A 21,099-nucleotide genomic window follows, 5' to 3' on the forward strand; every position below is an offset into this window, starting at 1 on the left:
ACATTTTGACCTCTCATAGTTTGCAAGGGCTGAAATGGGGGGGAAGAGAAAGCAGCTATTACATTGATAGCCCAAGAGGGAAGCCCTGGTATTTTTCCCACACTTTTCTTATTTCTTCTTATCACAAACAAAGGAGAATGCTCATCTTGCCACCAGCCTATCCTGACCCCTACTGCCCACCCCACACCCAACCCACTGTGCTAGGAAGGCTGAAAGTTATATTTCTTGAACACCTCTCTGACGGCCAGCCACGTGTGTAGGAGCCTTATTTAAACTCACTCTCTTAACACAACAACCAGTGAGGCAGGTATTCTTCAGAGCCAGGTAATTGCATTACTGTCTTTAGAGTTACAAGTTGATCGGTCAGCTCTGCCATTTATTTATTAAGCTATGTGGCCTGGAGCAGGTTCCAAATCCGCTAAGCCTCCATTTCCTAACACGTAAGATAGGAGTGACAGGACCCATCTCTCAGAGAGACAATTTAGACCAGATGAAATCATGTATGTAAGTGCCTCAGTTTGGTGTATATTTAGTGAAGTGCTAGCTTACTGCTATTGTTACTATGAGAAAACCAAAGCCCAGGCAGCAAGGCTGATTCTTGGGACTCTAAGGTTTGTGAAAAGTGGGATGTGCAATGCTGTGTGGGATGCGCATCCATCCTGCCTGGCTCTGTGCTAGATGTGGCAATACAGAAGACACCCACTTCAGCTTTCCTGCCTTTTAGGAAGTTACAGCTCAACACTTGAGTGGTTTCCAAGCATGTGGTACTACTTTATGGCTTTAAGGCTGAATGCTCAGCCTTCACATTGGCCTCCTCTGGAATCATGCAGTTGTTTAGAACGTAACCCACTCATGAAGAAAGCAATCTGGAAAGCTGGCTCTCCCGAGGGCTTGGAGCCCTGCACTAGAAAATCAAACGCCAACATCTCCCTTCAGGAGTCTCTCCAGAGTTATTTATCTTTGCTCTTTTCAGACATCTGCTTCATGCTTCTTTCTCCCAGTGTTCAGACGTGCCTTCGTTTGTCACTGTGCTCATGGCCAGCTTCTCCATCCAAGATCCCATCCGCACGTGGGTTACAGGGTTCCAGTTCCAGATTCTAGACAGTGAAAATCTATAAAGCTCAGCCCAGCTCTGATGGTGGCCACCTATAGTCTATTCAAGAGTTTGGAACAATCATAGTGACAGTAGTGATTACAGCCCACCCTGTGGATGATTGGTAGGAAGGGTGAGGCATGTACTGAACAGGTACAACTACCAAACAAAAATCAGCCTAGATGGCACTTCCTCCAGGAAGCCTTCCTAGACCCAGCCAAACACAGATAATCAGGCCCTCCCCGGGGCTACTTGGATACTGACCTCTAGTACAGTAGCTCTCACAGTGTGCTGTACTTGCCTCATCCCTATGTCTCTCTCCCTACCAGACCATGTCCCCTGAGGGCAGGGATGGGAACCAGTTCTTCTTCACCAACCCTGTGAAGCCGTGCTTCCCAACCTGGAGCCCAATGCCTGTCGCAAAGTCGGTGCTCAGTAAGTCTTTACAGGAAGTGAGTTTCATCAGGGAAACAGACAAATAATTGCACCACACAATGAGAAGTACTTCCCAGTGGCAACACGAAGCAGTCATCCTGCCAAAACCAGTTGTTTTTCCCTTCAAAGTACAGTAAACACCAGTGAGGACAGAGGCAGAGTTCCAATGCAGCTTTTCACGTACAGTCATGTTCTGTTTCTTTGATCCCAAACTCCTTTAGATTTTGAATCTTAAAGAGCCTGCTGCAGCTATCCACTTAATAGCCATCCGGCACCCTATGCGTTCATGCCAATTAGCTTGGGAAAGATGAAAACTTGGGGGACTTAATGAGCTGAGCTGGCACCTGTTCACTTAGCACTCCAGCCTGCATCTTTTGAGCTGCTTATACCAACTGGATGGTGTCAGCTTTAACCTTTCTGGGGAAAGGCTTACAGAGGCATTTTTGCATTAGTGTCTTCCAACTTTTATACTTTCGGTGACTGACCTAGAGATTATGGAGTGAAAGTCTTTGGAAACTTGGACTCATACTGTACCCACACTCCCTCACCCACCCCAGTCCCTGCTCATTACAGATGATGGTCTGGGTTGTGGAGGTGGCTTAGGTATGATGTTTCCAACAGGCCCAAGTTTGAATCCTAAACTTGTAGGAGCTGTGTGATAGGGCCAAGCGAGATGCCTGGCACTAATAGGTACTCAGTGAGTATTGGTGGAGGGAGGCTCCCTCAACACAATGCAGTATCACAGATGAAGGTGTCCACTCTATGAGGACACTCCTGTGTTCATTGCAGGGTCACCAGCACCTACATAAGTGTCCAGCACCTAGTAAGTGCTCAGTAAAGTATTTGTTGAATGAGTGAATGGACAAATGATGAAGAGTATTTAAGAGCTTTAGCAGGAAAGAGACCTGGATTTGAACCTTGCTTCTCCCACATCTGAATGTGGTGAATATTGGCAATTTACTTCTCTCTCAGACTCTGGTCCTTCATCTGTGATAGGGAAGAAAGACCAATGCCTCTTATGGTTTTGGGCATAACTATGAAGCGCTTAGTATGCTGTCTGTCACATGGTAAGTACTAAACACATAGGTATTCTTAGCAACTTTTTAATTAATGGAGTAAGTTTAAATAAATTGTTTGATACCCACATCTCAGTCTATTAATTTATAAAGTAAAAATACTACTGTCTGTTCCACAGGGCTCTTATGAGGAATAATGCAATATGGTGTGCCGAGTGTTTGAATGCCCAGCATGGGCTCAGAGCTCAATAAATGGTGGATGATGCCATCACTATTAGTGGAAGACTTGGAAGGCTCAGACAATAACCACGCATCTCTCAGAGTGACATGCAGGAGGAAGAGGGCATGTTTGGAGAGGAGCTTGTCTGTAGCTCTGGGATGTGGCAGAAGCTTTTGTGGCCAGACATCCAGTGCTCGGGCTTTCCTTTGCCTTTCACCCTGAAACAGCTCGGGCTTTTCAAAGGGATCCCAGGCTGTATTGTCAGATGTTCACCTAGCAAGCTGTTCTTTTCAGCAGATTGACTTTTATAATTCTCGTGACCAAATGCCAAACCTTCTTTGCCCAAAACCTCTTAATCCTTTGATCTTGTCTCAGTCACAGGAAATGATTGTCTGCTACCTCTTGCCATACATGATTTAGGGAGGATTACTGGGCAACAACCTCAGTCCCTCTCCAACCTTCCTCTCCCCCACCTGCCAGTCACTCCTTAATGTGAAATCCTCCTCATCTCCCTGGTGTCTGGAAAATATTCTCGGGAGAAAAACAGTTAAGCAAGTTGGGGTGAAGTAAAGTGCATCTCAGGGTGAGAGGTTGGAGGGAGTATTCAGAAAGGAGTGGAGGAGGGTGTAAATCTGAATATCTTACATTGTTAAGTTAAAGAAAACCTGTACATGGGTTCAGGTAAGCAGAGATGCCGCTGGACATACCTACGTAGGGCCTCGTTGAACCACCTGCCTGACCCTCATATTTGTTCTGTGAGTGGCCAGGGATGGGGGCGGCAGCTTCAGGGGGCTCTTACCAAAGAGAGCCACAGAGTATGAATGGCTTGCTTGAGACCACAGGGTAAGCCAGTGGCATCTTTAAGATGGGATCCCAGCTTCTTCTGATTGGGGTGAATTCTTCTGTCAGCAAGAACAAGGGCTGAGAAGTTAGACAGGTCTGGGGTGCTTGTCACTCAGATTCACCCTCCATCCCTGCATGGCAAGACTTTCTGTATATCCCAGGGAGCTGAAACTCTATTTTGCTGTGCTCTCCTGACAAGGGGATTGGGGGTCGGCTCAACAAATGAGAGGTGCTGGTGGGAGATTGGAGGTTGGGCCAAAGGTAGAAGTCCAGCACTTCTACCTCTCCACTTCCGGTTGTGGCTCTGACAGTGGCTGTATCTCCTCTGTGGATCCAATTCCCACAGGTGGCTGCCCTCTCTCGATCTCTCTAAAGTTAACTCCACCACAGCCCCAGCCACCTTCCAGTGGCCCCATCTCCCTGGCTCGGTCACGGCACCTACTTCTTTTGTTGCTCTAATCACAGGGCTGGTAGCACCTTCCTGCTCTTGCTAATCCTTGGATCACTTCCTCTTTCCCTGACTTTTCAACTTCTCCAACACCGTTTGTAAAGTTCCTTACATTAAATTCTGTGAATAGCTGGCAAGTGCTCAGTTTGCCTGACTGGCCCTTGACAGATGATCTGTGTTTAAATCTTAGCTCCACAAGCTACTTAACCTGTGAAGCCTGTTTATTCACTCATAAAACTGGGATTTTAGAATTAGAATTATGTATATATGGGACCTAACAGAGGGCTTGGCACATAGAAGGTATTTAATGACTGACAGCTCTTCTTATTTTATTACAAGTCATTTAGGAAGAGAGTAAGGTGCTCTCAGGGAAGAAACCTGTTTTTTTTTTCTTATTTTTCACCTCCTACCAGGATGTCACACACTTATTAAAGGAAATAAACTTAATAAATACAATTATATATTTCACTGGAATGGTTGGATGAATTGAGAGACTGCCAATATCATTCTGGGACTTTTAAAGGAGGATTCGCAAAGAGTTATCTGGATTTTCTAGTGACATTATATCAATATTTCCACATTGGAAGCCCACTTTAAATGTTAATTGCCATAAGGTTAACAAACAGAAAATATCACAGCAACCTTTGGAAGGTCCTTCTTTTGCAGCAGCATCATCAGTTTTTTGTTTTCTTTTTCTGTCACTATTTCTTTCTCTTCCCCAGAGTGATTGTCAAAGCTGAATCCTTGAACAGTTCTCAGTGATCGTGTCTGCACTCTGGGTGCACACCGCCTGTTCCCTGCATCAGAATTCTTGAGGGAGTGGCCAGATGCTCCTTGCTTTGGGGTAGGGAATTGTAAGGTTTCATTAGTCACACTTGCTAAAAGTGTAAAACCTCTGGTGGGCTTGTCGAACATGGAGAAATCCCTACATGTAAATATTTATGGATTAGGAATCAAATATTAAATATTTACTTCAGCTTCTTGGAATTATAAATGATTTAATAAACCCTGTGGGGAGTTGGAATGGCTTTGGTTTAGAACCAACTCTTATATTTAATTGTTTTCCCACTCCCAACTCTCATAACACAGCAGCATGGGGGAGCATGGGATACCCATGGAAAAGACAGAGAGCCCAGCTGTCAAGTTGGGGTTTGGTTCTTGTTATTTTCCCTTCTGTGTTGCCCGATATGTGTTTTGGAGTGGGCATTTATCCAATACCATAAGAGTAAAACCCATCCCCTTCAGTGCTCTGGATCTCAGTCCTACCGTGTAGTGCAATGACCTGGAGCATCTGTCAAAAAAACAAAAACAAAAGCACAGGTGCCCCCAAATTCAGAAAGGTAGAACCAGAGGTAGAACCTGGGCACCTATATGTGTCAGGTACTAGGGCTGCGAAGCGCTGGAGGCATCTTTCTCCAGAGGCTGCACTTGGGAGGGATTATGATACCACAGACAGTATGAAGTCTTCTTCGGCATAAGACAGGTTCAGATCTGAATCTCATAGCTTAGAGAAAACACTTCCTCTCTCAACTTCAGCTTCCTTGTCTTTATGACAGAGATTGGAATATCTCTCCGTGTTCATTTCCTGAGGCTGTTGTAACACATTATCACAAACCGAGTGGCTTAAAACAACAGAAATGTACTTTCTCAGCATTCTGGAGGCCAGAAGTCACATCACAGTGTGGGCAGGGTTGCACTCACTCCCTGTGGAAGCTCTTTGCTCTCTGCCTCTTCCTGCTCTCGGTGGCTGCTGGCATTCCTTGGCTGGTGGTCGCATCTCTTTCTGCTCTGCCTTCACGTAGACTTCTCCTCTATGTGTCTCTTATGAGAACACTTATTATTGGACTTAAGGCCTACCTGAATAATCCAGGATGATCTTTCATCTCAAGATTCTTAATTTAATTACACCTGCAGAATTATATCGTTTTCCAGATTTGTTCACATTCACAGGATTGGTAGATTAGGACATGACAGTACCTTTTTGGGACCACCATTTAGCCCACTACAGTATCTAAAAGGCTGACATTGTGTGTCACTGACATCAGTTGAGATTGTTCAGTGCCCATGCCATAAATTTACTTAGAGCAAGTCTATTTTGTGGAATTGTTGTGGATGATAGAATTATATGAACCTACCCATGCATCGGGGACAGGGTATCATTTTTAAACAGGAGCTTCTTTTATTATAGTTTACTAAGTATTTATACATATTGCTCATCATTTCTTTGATCATATATCCATTCATTCAGTATTCACTCATTTCATTAATTTATTAAGTACCTGTCTGCCATTGGACAGTCAGTAGCCAGACCCTGAGGATATTAAATATAAAACAGTGTTTCTTGAAACACAAACTCGTTGTGAGGATAGATAACAAAATTGCTGTAGTCCAGTGTGATAAGCACCTTTATAAAGGTATTTGCCAGGGATTAAAGGAATGATGTACCTGGGAGATTGAAGAAGGCTTCACAGGGGAGGTGGCATTGGACCTAGATCATAAAAGTTGATTAGAAGTTTATTAAACAAAAGGAATTCATGAGTGAGTCATCTGAGACACTCCATGTATTGAGATGTAAGGAATCATAGTGTTTTGGAGGAATGATGAGAAATTCAGGATGCTGGAGCTTGGGGTTCATATAGGGGAGCAGTAGAAATGGGACAGGCATGGGAAACAAAAGCCAGATGTCATTTGCTACTCATGAAGGGAAAATATTATTAATCCTATTTTACTCATGAAGAAAAAGAAATTAATTTGCCCAACATCACATACTTGGTGAGCAGGAAACTTGTGCCCACTTTCCTGCCTCCCCTTTTTCTGATAGCAATGTGTAAGTATCCCTCAGTGCTGTTCTTCCATTGTGTGCAGATGACTCTGCTTGTTTTTTATTCCGTCTAAATTGGGAGTCCCTTGATTTCAGGAGCCATGCCTTGTGCCTAGCATGGGCCCCTGGCCTGCCTCATGTGTGGCACTCAACAGCCATGGGTAAGTGAATTTTACTGCAGCAGCAATTCTGGCATCAAGCGGAAGAGCTGGAGAAATTATTTCTGAAGTCCTCTCTAACCTCAAGCTTCTAGACTGAGTTTGCTTACATGAGAAGTTGAGATTTTTGTTTGGGGTCAAAATACATAGATACCACCTGGGACCTATTGCTACTTATTTCTCTGGGGGCAAGGGACTAGTTCCACTCCAAGCCTGCTCTCCGTCTGTCACATGCTTTTTTATTGGTTTACATGTATAGATCTATTTATATTGGCCGTCCACGAGTGCTGCTTTTTCAATAATTCATAGAAACTTTGCACAAAATTAATCTACAATGAGAACTCAAACTTGACTGAAGCCAAACCCCTTGCTTGGGAATGTCTTTGTTACTGACGGCATCCGCTTGAGCTGCTTTTAGTGTTTTGTAAGTTCTGAATTCTCCTTTAAGAAGAGCCAGATTGAGGAAATCATTAATCTCTGACAGTTGTGTAGATATAATTAAAGATATATGAATATAAAAATACCTGCTATCTCAAATTACTTCCTAAAAGAACAGGCAGGGGAAAAGAGAGTTCTATTTAAAATGTCAGATACAGACACATTAGGCTGGGTAGTCAAAGCACTGTATGTCTGTCACTCATGAAAACTGACAATTAGGTCCATAAATAGATTTTACAGGCTTCTACACAAGAACGCACATCCTGCACATCTCAGGCGCATAAAAATGAGAAACATGGATGGCGGTGGCTGACTCACCAGAAGAGAGAAGGGTTTGAGAGATGATGAATGAGATGCTTTGAGAAAATTCACCGTGCCTGGGGGCTGGGTGTGGGGCACAGGGGAGGAGTGAGCCCACTGGGGTACCAGGAGAGCTGGGCATCCCATCCTGCGGCTGCTGCTCCCTACTCAAGGGACTCTGGCCTGTATCCTCATCTCCCTGGATCTGTTTTCTAAGCCGCAAAATGAAATTCAGGTAAATTCAAGATGAAACCTCCACTATTCCTACTTCTAAGGGTTGTTTAAGGGGAGGATTAAATGAGGTTACAGTAAAACTCCTTGGAAATAGACAAAGACTACAAATGTAAGCAGTTATTTTTTCTGAGATTACTATTGTTGTTGATATTGACAGCTGATATATTTATATGTGCATCATGAACAGACAGAGTGGGTGATCAGAAAGCATCTTAAGACCAAGACATCAGGGAATCAAAGAAAAATGCCAGATAGTAAAATTGAACTTTCCTCACCTTTGGTAGTAGGGAATTGAGCCAGGGTGAGTGAGAGCCTGGGAGGGTGGGGGAGGTCACGAGACCTGCTCTCAATGTTTAGGCTCCATGTTCAGGGGTCCTCATTCTCTAGGGGTTCAACCTTGTTTAAGGTACAGGACATCACTGACCATCAGTTTCCCTTCCCACAAAATGAGGCCCATCATTCTATAATTGCCTCCTCTGCAGGATTGATGTGAGATCAAATGAAATCAGGGCTATGTATGCGGAAATTGTACCAATGCGGAATTTGTCATTGAAAATATGACCATGATCAGATTAGAAAGATATCAGAATACCCATCCTCCATTCTATCAATCATTCACTCATTTATTCACCTTATTCAATGATCATATGTTGAATTTACTTATTTATTATGTTTCCTGTTGAGTATCTGTTTTCCATGATAGACTGTAAGTTCTAACAAGGCAGGAAATTTTTTTGTGTGTTTTGTTCATTGAGGAGTCTAAATGCCTCGAAGAATTTTCTGTGTCTAGTAGGTGAACAATAAATATTTAGTGAATTAAGTCTATTATGTTTTAGATACTATGATGTGAGGTACAGATACAATGAGATACAGAAAAGAAAAAGAGTTCACAGTTTGGGAAGGTGGGTTGGGAAGACATATTAATAAATGGATTAATGCAAAAAGTCAAGAGTATAGCGTGATATATAGAAGATATTCATACACCAGAGTTGGGAAGCAGAAAAGAGGCCATCCTTCCAGACCAGGAGGGCTCCAGGAGCTCTCAGGGAGCCCACAGTCCCAACATTTACAATTTTCCCCTTGTGGTACAGGGTAGAGTGTGAGTTTGGAATGAGGTACTCCTGAGCTTGGGGTCAGACTCTTACCATCAAACAGCTATGACCTTGAGTAAGTCACCTAACCACTTTAAGTCCCAATTTCATCTTTTGAAAAACTGTCAAGATTTAATGAGATAACAAGTGTAATGAAAATTATTGGCACAAAAGCTGGCTCTGACTAAATGACATCCAGTCTAGCCTCTATTCCTTTGCTATTCTCTCCAATCCCGAAGAATTGCAGCTTTTTCAGGTACTTTGCCTTTGAGAGATGCATTTTCTCCTAGTGGCTCACAGCGCTCAGAAAGGATAGATAGCATCCTAATCCTTTACTGCTGTGGCTGCTACCACTGCTACTACTTCTCCTAATACCATGTCCCCACAGCCACCATTGGGGCTATTATCAGCTACTGTTAATAAGTGCTTACTAGGTCCAGGCATTTCATGAAACATTTTATATACGTCATTTCATTTAATTTTCACAACAACTCAGTAAAAAAAGTTGTATCTTCAGCCGGGCACAGTGGCTCATGTCTGTAATCCCAGCACTTTGGGAGGCCAAGGTGGGCAGATCACCTGAGGTCAGGAGTTCAAAACCAGCCTGGCCAGCATGGTAAAACTCCATCTCTACTAAAAATACAAAAAAAAAAAATTTAACTGGGCATGGTGGCAGGCACCTGTAATCCCAGCTACTCAGGTGGCTGAGGCAGGAGAATCGCTTGAACCCAGGAGGCAGAGGATGCAGTGAGCCGAGATTGTGCCATTGCACTCCAGCCTGGGCAACAGAGCAAGACTCCGTCTCAAAAAAAAAAAAAAAATTGTATCTTCTTATTCCATAGATGATGAAACTTAGACCCAAGGGGCTTAACTAACTTGCCTCAGGTCACACTGCTTTTAAGAGACAGATGCCAGTTGGAGACGTTCACGTCCATGAGCTCCTTGAGGGAAGATAGCCCCTTACACCACCACACCCTTAATGTCTGGCATGTGTTGTGCTCATGGAATACTTCCTGCATGGCTGACAACACCAGCCAGGTGCTGTGTTCTGAGATACCTGGGAGGTGGGTTTTCACTTAGTACCCTTAGGGCATGGGGCCCATATTTTCAGCATTGGAGAATGCTTCCAAAGGACCTTCTCTCAGAATCTGGCTGGGAGCAGGATGGTGTGCTCCTGCCCATTGTACTCAGCAGAAGAGGCTCTGGGATGCTCTTGATCACATTTCACTTTATGGATTCCATACCTTACAAAGGGAAGCATCACACCAGTGATCAGTCTGGATGCAAATGAGTCTCTTACAAATTGAAATGAATTTCCCACAAAGAACTCTGGGTGATAAGAGCAGAAAGCAGGTGTAAGTAAAATCACTGACTTTGGGGACTTGTCAGCCAATTGCAATGCCACACCCTATTTGGTGGCTGGGCTGCAGGTAAGGACAAACTGTGGGTTTCAGTGCTCTGTCTTTATCTTCATAGGTGGCTCTGGGGGAAGCATCTGGCGCAGGAGCACAGGCCTTAGGCCCTGAAGTTCCAACTCACAGTATTAACCATGGCACCAAATGTGGCTAAGAGCTCTCAAAGAGATGCCAAACTCCTCTTTGACTGTTTTGCCTAATGATTGGAGTTGGTGTGATTTTAGTTCAGTAGGCCTGTTCAAACGTGGCCTTTGCCACAGAAAGCTGTGTGACCTTGGGGAAGTCATTTAATCAGCTTCCTTAACGGTACGATGGGAATAACAATGCTAAATGACAAGAGTGGTTCGTGGTATTAATAGATTCAACTTGCCCAACACGTGGCTTTCCAACCCATGCCAGCTGCATCCTTTTCTTCCTTGCTTGTTTGACAGAATTGTTTCCTCTGTTGACCAGCTGGAAATCCTTCGCTGACCCCTACCTCCCAAATCTTCTTCTCTCCTCCCTCCTCCAACCAGTAAACTCCTTAAAGACAGTATAGCTGTGTCTCTTTTATTTTCATTGGCCCAGTACAGGTACTGGACAGATGAATGATAAATAACGAATCAGTCAGTGACTATCTATGTCCCTGTCTTCCATACATAATAGCAATGACATTTTTTACCACACTTCATCCTGGAGAAGTATTTTTATTATTTAATAGGCATAACAATCTGTGAGGCACATGGCATGATTATCATTTTAGAGGTTGACGTTGACTCAGGTGAAAGTGACTTGTCCAAAGTCACTCTGCTAGCATGTGGTCTGTCTGATACTTCATTCACTAGTCAGCAAATGTGCTGAGTGCTTACTACGTGCCAGTTACTGAGCTGAGTGATGCTTTTGACATTTCCTCACTTCTCTGTCGCACTCTATGCGAACCAGAGAAGTAGGTCTGGTTCATGCTAAGACCAACATGTATTATCAATTCTAGCTGCTTGGGATACACCAAAATAGACACGGATCACTGACTTCATGGAGCTTACATTCAGTCAGTGGGAGCAGAGAGCAGAGGCAAACAACACACTTGCTAAATAAGTAAATTATTAAGAACAGTAAGGGGTGAACCATGCTATGGGGGTGAAGTGGAGTGGGGCGAGGGAGAAATTGGCCTGAGACCTCTGAAAGGCCTTTTAACCTCTAGCATCTCTCATTATAAAATAAACATTTCATTGTTGGATGCATAGGGATACTGTATAGGTTTGTCTGATAAAATATGTCAGAGGCCAAGGAGATTGATTTTCAGTGAAGAATGGTCAAGAAACACCGTGACCGTGTTTCTTGTGGAGGTTGGGGTGGCAGGTGGGGTGGCTGCAGGCTCCAGAGTGCTGGGGTTTGCCAGTGTGTAAGAACAAATCGGGAGGGTGGGAGTGGTCATCGTAATGTAGCTAACTATTATTGAGTGTTTGCCACTCTCCAGGTACTGATTTAAGCCCCTTATACATAGTGACTCATTTAATCCACACAGCTGTTATCATTTAATGGGGGAGATAAATTGAGGCACAGAGAGGTTAATAACTTGCCCAAGGCCACAGCAGAAGATGGCAGAGCTAGAGTGTGAACGCAGGCTGGTTGTCTTCAGAGTTAGCTCTTTTAACCATGCTTCCATGCTCTACGGTAGAAACCAACTTCTTCTGACTGAAAGAGGTGGCACAGGAAGGCCTGAGAACTGCCCAGGTCCTGCTTGCATGCAGTGATGGGGGAAGGTATATGGTGAAGTCGCTCTCAGTGTGAGAAAACCAAGAGTACTGGATGCTGCAAACCTGCTTTGTGACCTTAGGTGAGTCCCCTGACTTCTCTGTACCTCAGTTTCCTTATCTGTACCATGGGGGATTAACTTAGAGGATCCTGTAAAGGCCCTTTTCTGTGCCATGCAGCCTCAGGATCTGTGGGGTTTGCATCATGTCATTGACTCTTAACAGACAGTCTAATTCTCAGGGGTTAAGGTACCAGGCTTTGAATTCAAATTGACTCAGGTTTGATCTGTGGCTCTACGTTTCACTGCTGGGTGTGGAATCCGGATGTGTAGCTTAAGTTGGACAAATGAAGCCTTGGTTTTATAATCTGTTAAATGGATTTGCCAAGAGATCCCCTCCCACAGGTTATTATGAAGATGAAATGAGATGATATGAGCAATGAGTTGACTTTACTGCCTGACACTCAGTAAGCACCCAGTGAATGGGGGCTTTACCCACTCGTAGTATTAGGTGGACTGTTTGGTCACTGAGACTGAATTATGATCATCGTGAAAGAACCTAGAGACTGTGTCATGCTCTTCTCTCTGTGTCTAAGCACAGAGCACAGCCCTGGTGTATTGTTGCCCTTGGTAAGTATTTGTGGGGTGAAGGGTTTGCATTGCTAAATCTCTACACTAGCGGGGCAGGCTGGTGAGGCTCCTTCTTGGCCGAGTTCTCTATGTGCCTAGGATTTAATTCACTGATGTTTATATTGTGGGGTTCTTAAAGTCTTCTAAGGATAATTTCAGTAGTGAATTAACAATCAAGAACAAACTATGAAATGTGTAAACTTGTGTCCTGCTTTTTAAAAAATCTCTCTTCCTTGGAAAATTAGCAAATAAGAAGAAATAGAGGTTGATGTTTAAAACAACAACAACAATTATCTGGAAAGCTGTGAAAACCTTCTAAGATAGTGCTCGATGTCTAATTTTAATCATTCAGTACCCATGTCAAGGTTGCAGAAGCTCAGAAGTAATTGGCAGCAATTGGCGGAGGGAAGAGTTCCTCTTAAAACTGATGAATAACCTCTTTATTTCCTGTGGCACACTAGTTTTGCTATGACCCACATAAATTACAAATTGTGCTCCCTTCAACTGTGTGTCCTTTACTCTGTGTTTTGCAGCATCTCACGTTGCTCTGCCTTGCCTCGGCTAACTAGGAACCAGCAGGGCCTCAAATATTCTGGAACCTGCGCTGCCCCTCATTTTTTAAGTCTTTGCACGTGTGGTTCACTCAGTCTTGGAATACTCTTCTTGCTCTCTCAAGACCAGCTCCTACTTGATGGTTAAGACTTAGTTCAGCTACTTTTCATACTAGAATCCTATGCCCTGACCAGCCAGCCAATCTGAATTACAGAACTGTCCTCCCTACTCTTTTAGCATCTTCTGCTTCCCTCACTGTAGGCCTCACCTTACTGTGTCTCAGTCACTTCTTCACTGGTCTTCCTGGTCTCAACTGTGAGTCTTCTGAAGACAAGGGCTGTGCCTGTGTTCTGTCTCCCCAGCTGGTCTTACTAGAGTTTCTTGGCTGAATGACCCAAAGAGGTCGGACAGCGGCCTGGATGCAAAGAGCGAAGGCAGAGACCAAAGGATAGAATGTTGGTACAGCGAGTTGTGACTGTGGTTTATATTTCACAACAGCTAAGTGTGTAACATTAGCCAGATGCCGGTGATCTATGTAGTGTTTCTCTCCAAGGTGCTTAATCAAAACCATCTCATTAATCCTCACAAAAATCTTCCAAGCAGGCATGAAAGTAGAGAATTCATTTTTTGTTGCATGAGAAAATGAAACATCAGAGGTGCTGAACCTGCACATTCAGAGGTTGATACAATTAGCTCCCCAGCTCCTGGGGATGTGGGTGCAGAACTCACCCTCCTCACCAAGCCTGTGCCTCCCATTCTCTCCCTGACATCATGCTGACATATTGCTCCCACCCCTACCCCCACCTCCCACCTTCCCACTCCCATCTATTTAAGACTCGATGTGTCACATCCAGGTTCACAGATGATTTTAGAAGTGGAGAGCGAGCAAATCCTGTCGAACAATTTAACCAGATTCAAAAGGATTTGGATCATTTGCGTAATTGGGCTAGCAGATGGTAAATGTAGTTCAAAGTACAAAAATGTAGAATAATTACAAGGGGAGAAAGTAATGCAATTTATGGATGAGGAAAGCGATTTGGGAGAAAAGCTCATCGAAATCATGATCTCGATGTGTTACAAGAGAAGGACAAACAGCACAGCTCTGATGAACAAAAACAGAGTGGCCCTGGTGACTCTCCAGCTGATGGGAATGCAGGGGAGAGGACACATCTGTCCTCTGGAAGTAAAAAGGGAAATGATTGGGTTGGAAGACCATCTCAGGGAGGATGATGATTGATCAGGCAGAAAAGTGCTCACACTCACTTGAAAGTCAGGAATTACTGGGTTCATATCTCAGCTGCCTCCTTCTTACTGTGTGACCTTTGGTGAGAATCTCTTTTCCCTGAGCCTCAGTTTCCTCTGCTGTAACATGGGCATACTAATGCCTACGTCCCTACTGCTTTGAAGAATTTATGAGATCATGGATGTGAGAAATACAAACAAATTTTATGGAAATCTAGAAAATTCACTTTGCTGAGTATTAATTTTATACCTGCAATGCCAAAAAACCCCAGTGTTTTCAATTATGAAAATTGGAAATGGATTATTTACTAGTGTCACAGCTTGAAAAATTGACCTTTCAAATATTCCCATTCTAATCCCCAGAACCTGTGCATGTTGCCTTACATGGGATGTTGCAGGTGGGATTAAACTAAGGCTCTTATTAAACTAAGGTATTAATAATTAAACTAAGGTATTAATAATAAAACTAAGGTATTAATAATTAAACTAAGGTAGGGACATTATCCAGGTAGGCCCTAAATAAATGCAGTCACAAGTGTTCTTTTAAGAGGATGGCTGAGGGAGATTTGACATAGAGGAGGAAGGTAATGTGACCACAAGGCAGAGAGTGGAAAGATGTGGCCACAAGCCAAGGAATGCCTGCAGCCACCAAAGCCTAGAAGAGGCAAGGGGTAGATTCTCTCCCAGAGCCCCCAGAGGGAGTATGGCCTCTTGATAACTTAATGTTAGCCCAGTGAAACTGATTTAAGACTCCTGGCCTCTAAATCCTTGAGAAAATAAATTTCAGATATTTTAGGCCACCAAGTTTGGGGGAATTTATTACAGTCACATAGGAGACAAATACAAATAGAAAGAGAAATCACCTGTCAATAAAAGACATAGATCAAGTCCAAGTTCTGATACCCTCACCTATCTTGGCCTCAGTTTCTTCATCTTTAAAGTGGGATAATACATTTTCTATATGGATTATTGGGAGGATGTAAAAGAGATAATGCATGTGCCTTATCCACCATAGATACATACAAAGAAAATGCTAGGCATTAAGTTTTTAATCAGGCTGCAGTTAGCATGGCAGAATTTCACAGGTCCTAACAGAGCACACTTTTGGAGACTGGACGTGGCAGTCAGCATTGTGGAAGCAGCTGGCAGTGTTGGAGACATCTAGGCAATTTGTTTGCAGGAGATACAACCATGGCCACCAAGTAGGGGCTAATGCCCAACTTCTGTCCTAGAGCAGGCCTGGGTGCTGGGGAAGGCAATTCAGCAAACCCCAAGAGTGGAGACCATGGCCAAGAGGGGTTTATTATTTCAGTTTAGGGAAACAAGGTTTTGGCAAGGAAGTCATCCTGAGGACTCTTGATCCCAGGTCTGATTGTCAGTGAATGAAACTCATATAGGACCGCTGAGCCCACATTACAGCGTTCTAAAAACAACTTAAATGCCAACCCTAAAATTCTGAAACCATGGTATAAATCCTGCTTCAGTCAGACTAGGTCTAGGGACTGGGATGGGTCCGGTCCAGGAACAGTGGCTGCTAGACTGCCAGGGCTTACTGGAGGCTGCTTTGGCAAACAGAGGCCAGCTAGTCCGGGAAGCCTGAGCTGGACCCCAGAGTCCAGGATGCTTCTGGAGAAAGCCAAGGCTTCTCCCATGTCAGGAAGAAACAGGCTAGCTAGGCAGCAACTACAAATCTTGATGAAGAAGAAAATTGAGAATACAGAACTGGCAATATTATTCAAGGGTTGGAGTCTGAAGAACAAGGCAAGATAGTAAAAGAAAGCAAGGCATAAGGTCAGAATCCAAAGAGATCTGTGGTGTCTAGAAAGTTGAGTGTCACATGTGTAAGAGCAAGCAGTTCCAAGCTGAGGCTGTGGACAAAGTTGGGGCTTGAAAGACCCTTTGTGTATCTGAATGTGGTGCTGGCTGTGGCACAGGGAAGCCTCCGATGGGTAAATGTGGAAAATGAAGACCAGAGAGGTGGAGCAACTTGCTTAAAGACATGACATGTGAGAGTCAGAGCTGGACCCCAAAACTTTGTCCTTTGCCAGATCTTTAAACTGATCAAATATGACCTTTTTATGAACCCCAGAGACCCCTTACTCTGGGATTTAGATAAATTATTTTCCAGATCCTGTCTCTATTCTAATTAACATCCACAATTTAACAACTTTTGTGATCTCTGATTACACTTCGAGTTTTTGAGCATCATTTAAGGAAAGAATGTGCAGGGTGTAAGAGAGGATTCGGGAACAAAAAGTAATTAAACATAATAAGCCTTTTGAGATTAGCCGTTAATTTGGATGTGAAATGTAAAATTGCCTTTAAAGTAATAAGGGATAATATCAAGCAATTGTAATATCCAGCATGGGAAGTAACATGCTGATAACAATGCACAGGGCAGGATAACACACATGTCTGTTCCTTGATTTTTGTGGAATTAATGATGTTGGTTTCATTTCACTGCTGATTTAAGATATACATTTAATAAATGGCACATTAAGGCAAGTATATCAAAATTGCACCTAAAGAGCTGAATAGTCAGGAAATGGCAGCCTCTTGAATGCAGTAATTTTAGGATATCTTAGGTTTAATGCTTAATCAGTAGATATTTACAACTGTTTATTTTAATGCCTTCAGATGGCAGCTCAACAGAATTATCAGAAATATTGTAAGAGGACCTTGTGAGTATGCTGGGATAATATTCTGGTTTAGTCTGTAGACTCTGTAAGAAGCTAGAATATTCTTAAAGAAAAGCCTTGTTTTTTTTGATTATTTTTTGAACCCGGGTCTCTCTCTGTTGCCCAGGCTGGAGTGCAGTGGTGTGATCTCAGCTCTCTGCAGCCTTGACCTCCTGGCTCAGGTGATTCTCCCACCTCAGCCTCCCGAATAGCTGGAATTATAGCCATGCATCACCACATCCAGCTAATTTTTTTGTATTTTTGGTACAGGGTTTTGCCATGATGCCCAGGCTGGTCTCAAACTCCTGGGCTCAAGCAGTCTGCCTGCCTCAGCCTCCCAAATTGTTGGCATTACAGTCATGAGCCACCTCACCTAGCCTGTTTTGTTTTTTTAACAATACAGAAGAGTTGGATATTAGTTGTCGTGCTAGAGGAGATGCATTGTTTGGGATTCATAGAAGATAAAGTATATGATAATATGAGTTAAGACAATTTCATACCCAGGTTTGGCTCAACCTGTATAAGCTTGAAAAATGATTGTTATAGAGCCTGCCTCTGACATATTTATTGGTTTCTTGGAGAAGCAGTGAGTTGTCCACTTTACCTGACACTGTTTTCAGAGGGAAAACCATTCATTCATTCCTTTGTTCATTCTAGTTATTTCATTTATCCATTCATGAGATGTTTATTGAGCACTTACTATTTGTCAGGCACTGTTTTGAATGTTGGGGATTCGACACTAAAAAGAAAAAAATAGTAGTCTTTTACCTTCTATGTTATGGACATAAAGAATGCTGTATACCATTTTTTTAAATGTTTAAGGACTTGACACGATACTTATGATGTAAGTGGAAAACCAGAATGGAAGTCAGAATTTTCAATTGTGTGTGTGTGTGTGTGTGTGTGTTTGGAGATGAGTAGAAACATTATTTATTGGAGGGAAATATCCCAAATATTAAATATGTATATATCTATATCTTTGATTTTTTTAATATTAAGCATGCATTTTGTTTTCATCCTTGTATTTATATTTTTCAAATTTTCCACAATTAATATTCATTGCTTAGCAAGAAAAGAAATAACCTAGACAGTTACTGGAGCCAACCAATGTGATGAGTGGAGTGTTTTTAGGAGGTTAGCCATGGTACATACACATCTTTGTGTAAAACAGTGATTTATTTGAATTCTTAGTGTATCATCCTGAATTTGCCCTTGTTTTAAAGCCAAGAAATATACACCAAACAAGAAGCCCTGTTGTTTGGTGTATACTTACCTCTAGCAAGAGCAATGATTTCTGATGTGATTAAGGCATTTCACACCAGTGAAGGATTATTAAAAAATAGCTGATTTTGGTAATTGATTATTTTGTGTGTGTTACCCTAATGATGCTGTCTGAAGGATGAAATGTCTTTTCTGCATTTTTCCAAAGCAGACTTCAGTAACCCTGGTGACACTGGGTTGTCCTCACTGGCCTTAATTACTCAATGCAGAAGCTCCTGCTTCCGAGCCTGGTGGCTTCACCCACAGTGAGAGAAGCCCAGCTGATGAACCAGCCCAGGAGAGTGTACTGAGGTAGTCATGGAATCTGGAAACCATTAGGAAGCTGGGCGATTTCATTATTCATTCACTTGAAATAATCCTGGGACTGCTTTCAGTGACATGGTTCTTTCAGCAAATAAAGATAAGCCAAATCCCTGGGCACTCAAAGAAGGGGAAGATTCTTTAAATTAATTCCAGGCTCACATAATTCAGCAGTATTTGTAATATTCTGTGCATAAATTGGCAATTTGCTAGAGAGATCAGGAAATGATAAAGGCTTTCTTTCCCCTCCCCCTACTCATCTTAACAACTGCTGAGGCAGCTATTGGGATAAAAGAAATGTTTTATCCTTAATAAATGTCCTATCAGGTAATGCACTGATTAAGGAGGTCCAAACATGGCACCCTTCCCCCTTCAATGCAATTATTTTTCATCACAGAGACTAAAATATATGGGGAGTAGAGGATGGTTGTAATATGATTTTTGACACAAGAAAGTTTTATATGAAAAATAGATACACTAACCATATCAAGAAATGTAGAAATAAGAGTGCTAACTTATCAGACTTTCTATTTTTCATTTCAAGGGTGTTGTAGTTGTTTTATTTTGTGGTGGTTTTGAAAGATTGCTTGTCCTTTACTGATGATACTACATCCTGGGGATCACTAAATTCAAACTTCATTATCTCTGGACTCTCTTTCCTCCTTCCTACCCTGTCTGCCACTGTGTGATTTGGGCCCTTGCTGGGGAATCTTTAGGAGGGTTGGTTCATCATACTCCTCTCCCTCTGCATTTTGAGCCAACTGCAAATCAGACACAGGAGCCAAACAGAGACAAAAATATATCTTTTGTGTCTGGCAAAGCTGGGCTGGAGAACGTGACTTAGATCCCTCCCAGGTCTATACCTGGAGTCCTACTTGAGTTAAAATGAGGTGTGTAGAACTAACAGTCACTCAGCCGGTAATGGGGATGAGGACAGTGCTACCCTTCCGTCCTCCCGTGGCCGCCTCTCTTAATGCACATCCATGGGCAGAGCTTGCCCTGGTTGGCCTGACTTGAATGTGCCCCCTGCCCTTATGCAGATCCCGAAGCAGAAGAGCTCCACTCCTCCCAGCTGTTCCCAGCCTCAAGGATCAGATGACTCACTCCTCATATGGGACACTGCAGTAGGGTGGAATGAAAGAGCGATGCCAACTTCCTATTAATTAAAAGAGGGCAAGGGTGTCTCTGTTGTACGGACTGCTGGCCTCTTTCTCCCATCAGACTTGATTTAGCCCATTCATCTATCTGGGCCTTGGCTGCCTGAAATGCAAAACTGGTCCTGCCACTTTCCTGCTTTGTAATCTTTCAGGTTAGCATGATTTTTAAGCCCCTTGATCTGCCTACCGTCTGCCTCTCTTGTTTCATAACTGTACTCCAGCCATCCCAGCTGTCGACAGGGCCTTACAGGGAGCCTGTTCTCTCTCAGCTCTGAATCTTTGCCTGTAATACATGCCCCTGTTTTCCTGGGTTGGGTGCCCTTCTCAGAGACCAAATCATCTATATTTATTTTACATCTGTTGTATTACTGATCACAGCATATTTTCATTGTTGGTCTATTTCTCTGTTTGTCCAACTAGAACAAGAGACTTCATATTTGGCACATAGTAGGTACAAATTAACTGTTTGTTGGGTACATAAACAAACTTTTTTTTAAGAGAACAATAAACCTTACATTTAATCTGTGTTAAAGGAGATCACCAAACTGATTATTTTGTTTAATTTTCATGGAAATAAACTCAGTGCATTTACAGTCTCCTTGAAATAGTCCTGAGGTTTATTGTTATTATCAATGGAATCAAATAGACTCAGGGCCCTGACCTCATCTAGACTTCTTCAGGGTAAGCTACGAGTTGCTAATGCAGGACTTAGATTATACGGACTGGGTTTACTGTAGCTGAAATTTCATCCACCTGCTACAGAATCAAATGGGAGAATATAGGCTGTGGGCCAGATTTGCACTGATAATTAGTCAGTGATGGATGAAAGATTTTTAAGCACAAGGGCAGGGCAAATGAATGTATCTTTACATTGGATATAAATGGAATTTCCCCATTCTTAAATCTACTCTTTTAAGTTATAGAAAACTCTTCTTTGAAGTCTTCGATTCACTAATATTGGGGTAACAATAGCTGTGACTTATCCTTAAGGACTTAAAGGAAAAGCAAGACAGCT

General features: G+C 42.8%; 1 protein-coding gene across 9 annotated transcripts in view; it reads left to right on the forward strand.

Moving 5' to 3' along the window:
- DAB1 (DAB adaptor protein 1) overlaps window positions 1–21,099 on the forward strand; it is a 431,942-nt gene that overhangs the window by 150,345 nt on the left and 260,498 nt on the right. Inside the window, exons 1-2 of one of the 9 annotated variants that reach the window (XM_063655166.1) lie at window positions 7,888–8,007; window positions 12,170–12,328. The exons of the other annotated variants lie outside the window; for them this stretch is intronic. Coding sequence (XP_063511236.1) covers window positions 12,301–12,328 — 28 coding nt within the window. The 5' untranslated portion in view covers window positions 7,888–8,007; window positions 12,170–12,300. Of the gene's footprint in view, window positions 1–7,887; window positions 8,008–12,169; window positions 12,329–21,099 lie in introns of those variants that run through there. 9 annotated transcript variants of the gene reach the window in all.

This window comes from Pongo pygmaeus, chromosome 1 (genome assembly GCF_028885625.2).
Source record: "Pongo pygmaeus isolate AG05252 chromosome 1, NHGRI_mPonPyg2-v2.0_pri, whole genome shotgun sequence".
NCBI lineage: Eukaryota > Metazoa > Chordata > Mammalia > Primates > Hominidae > Pongo > Pongo pygmaeus.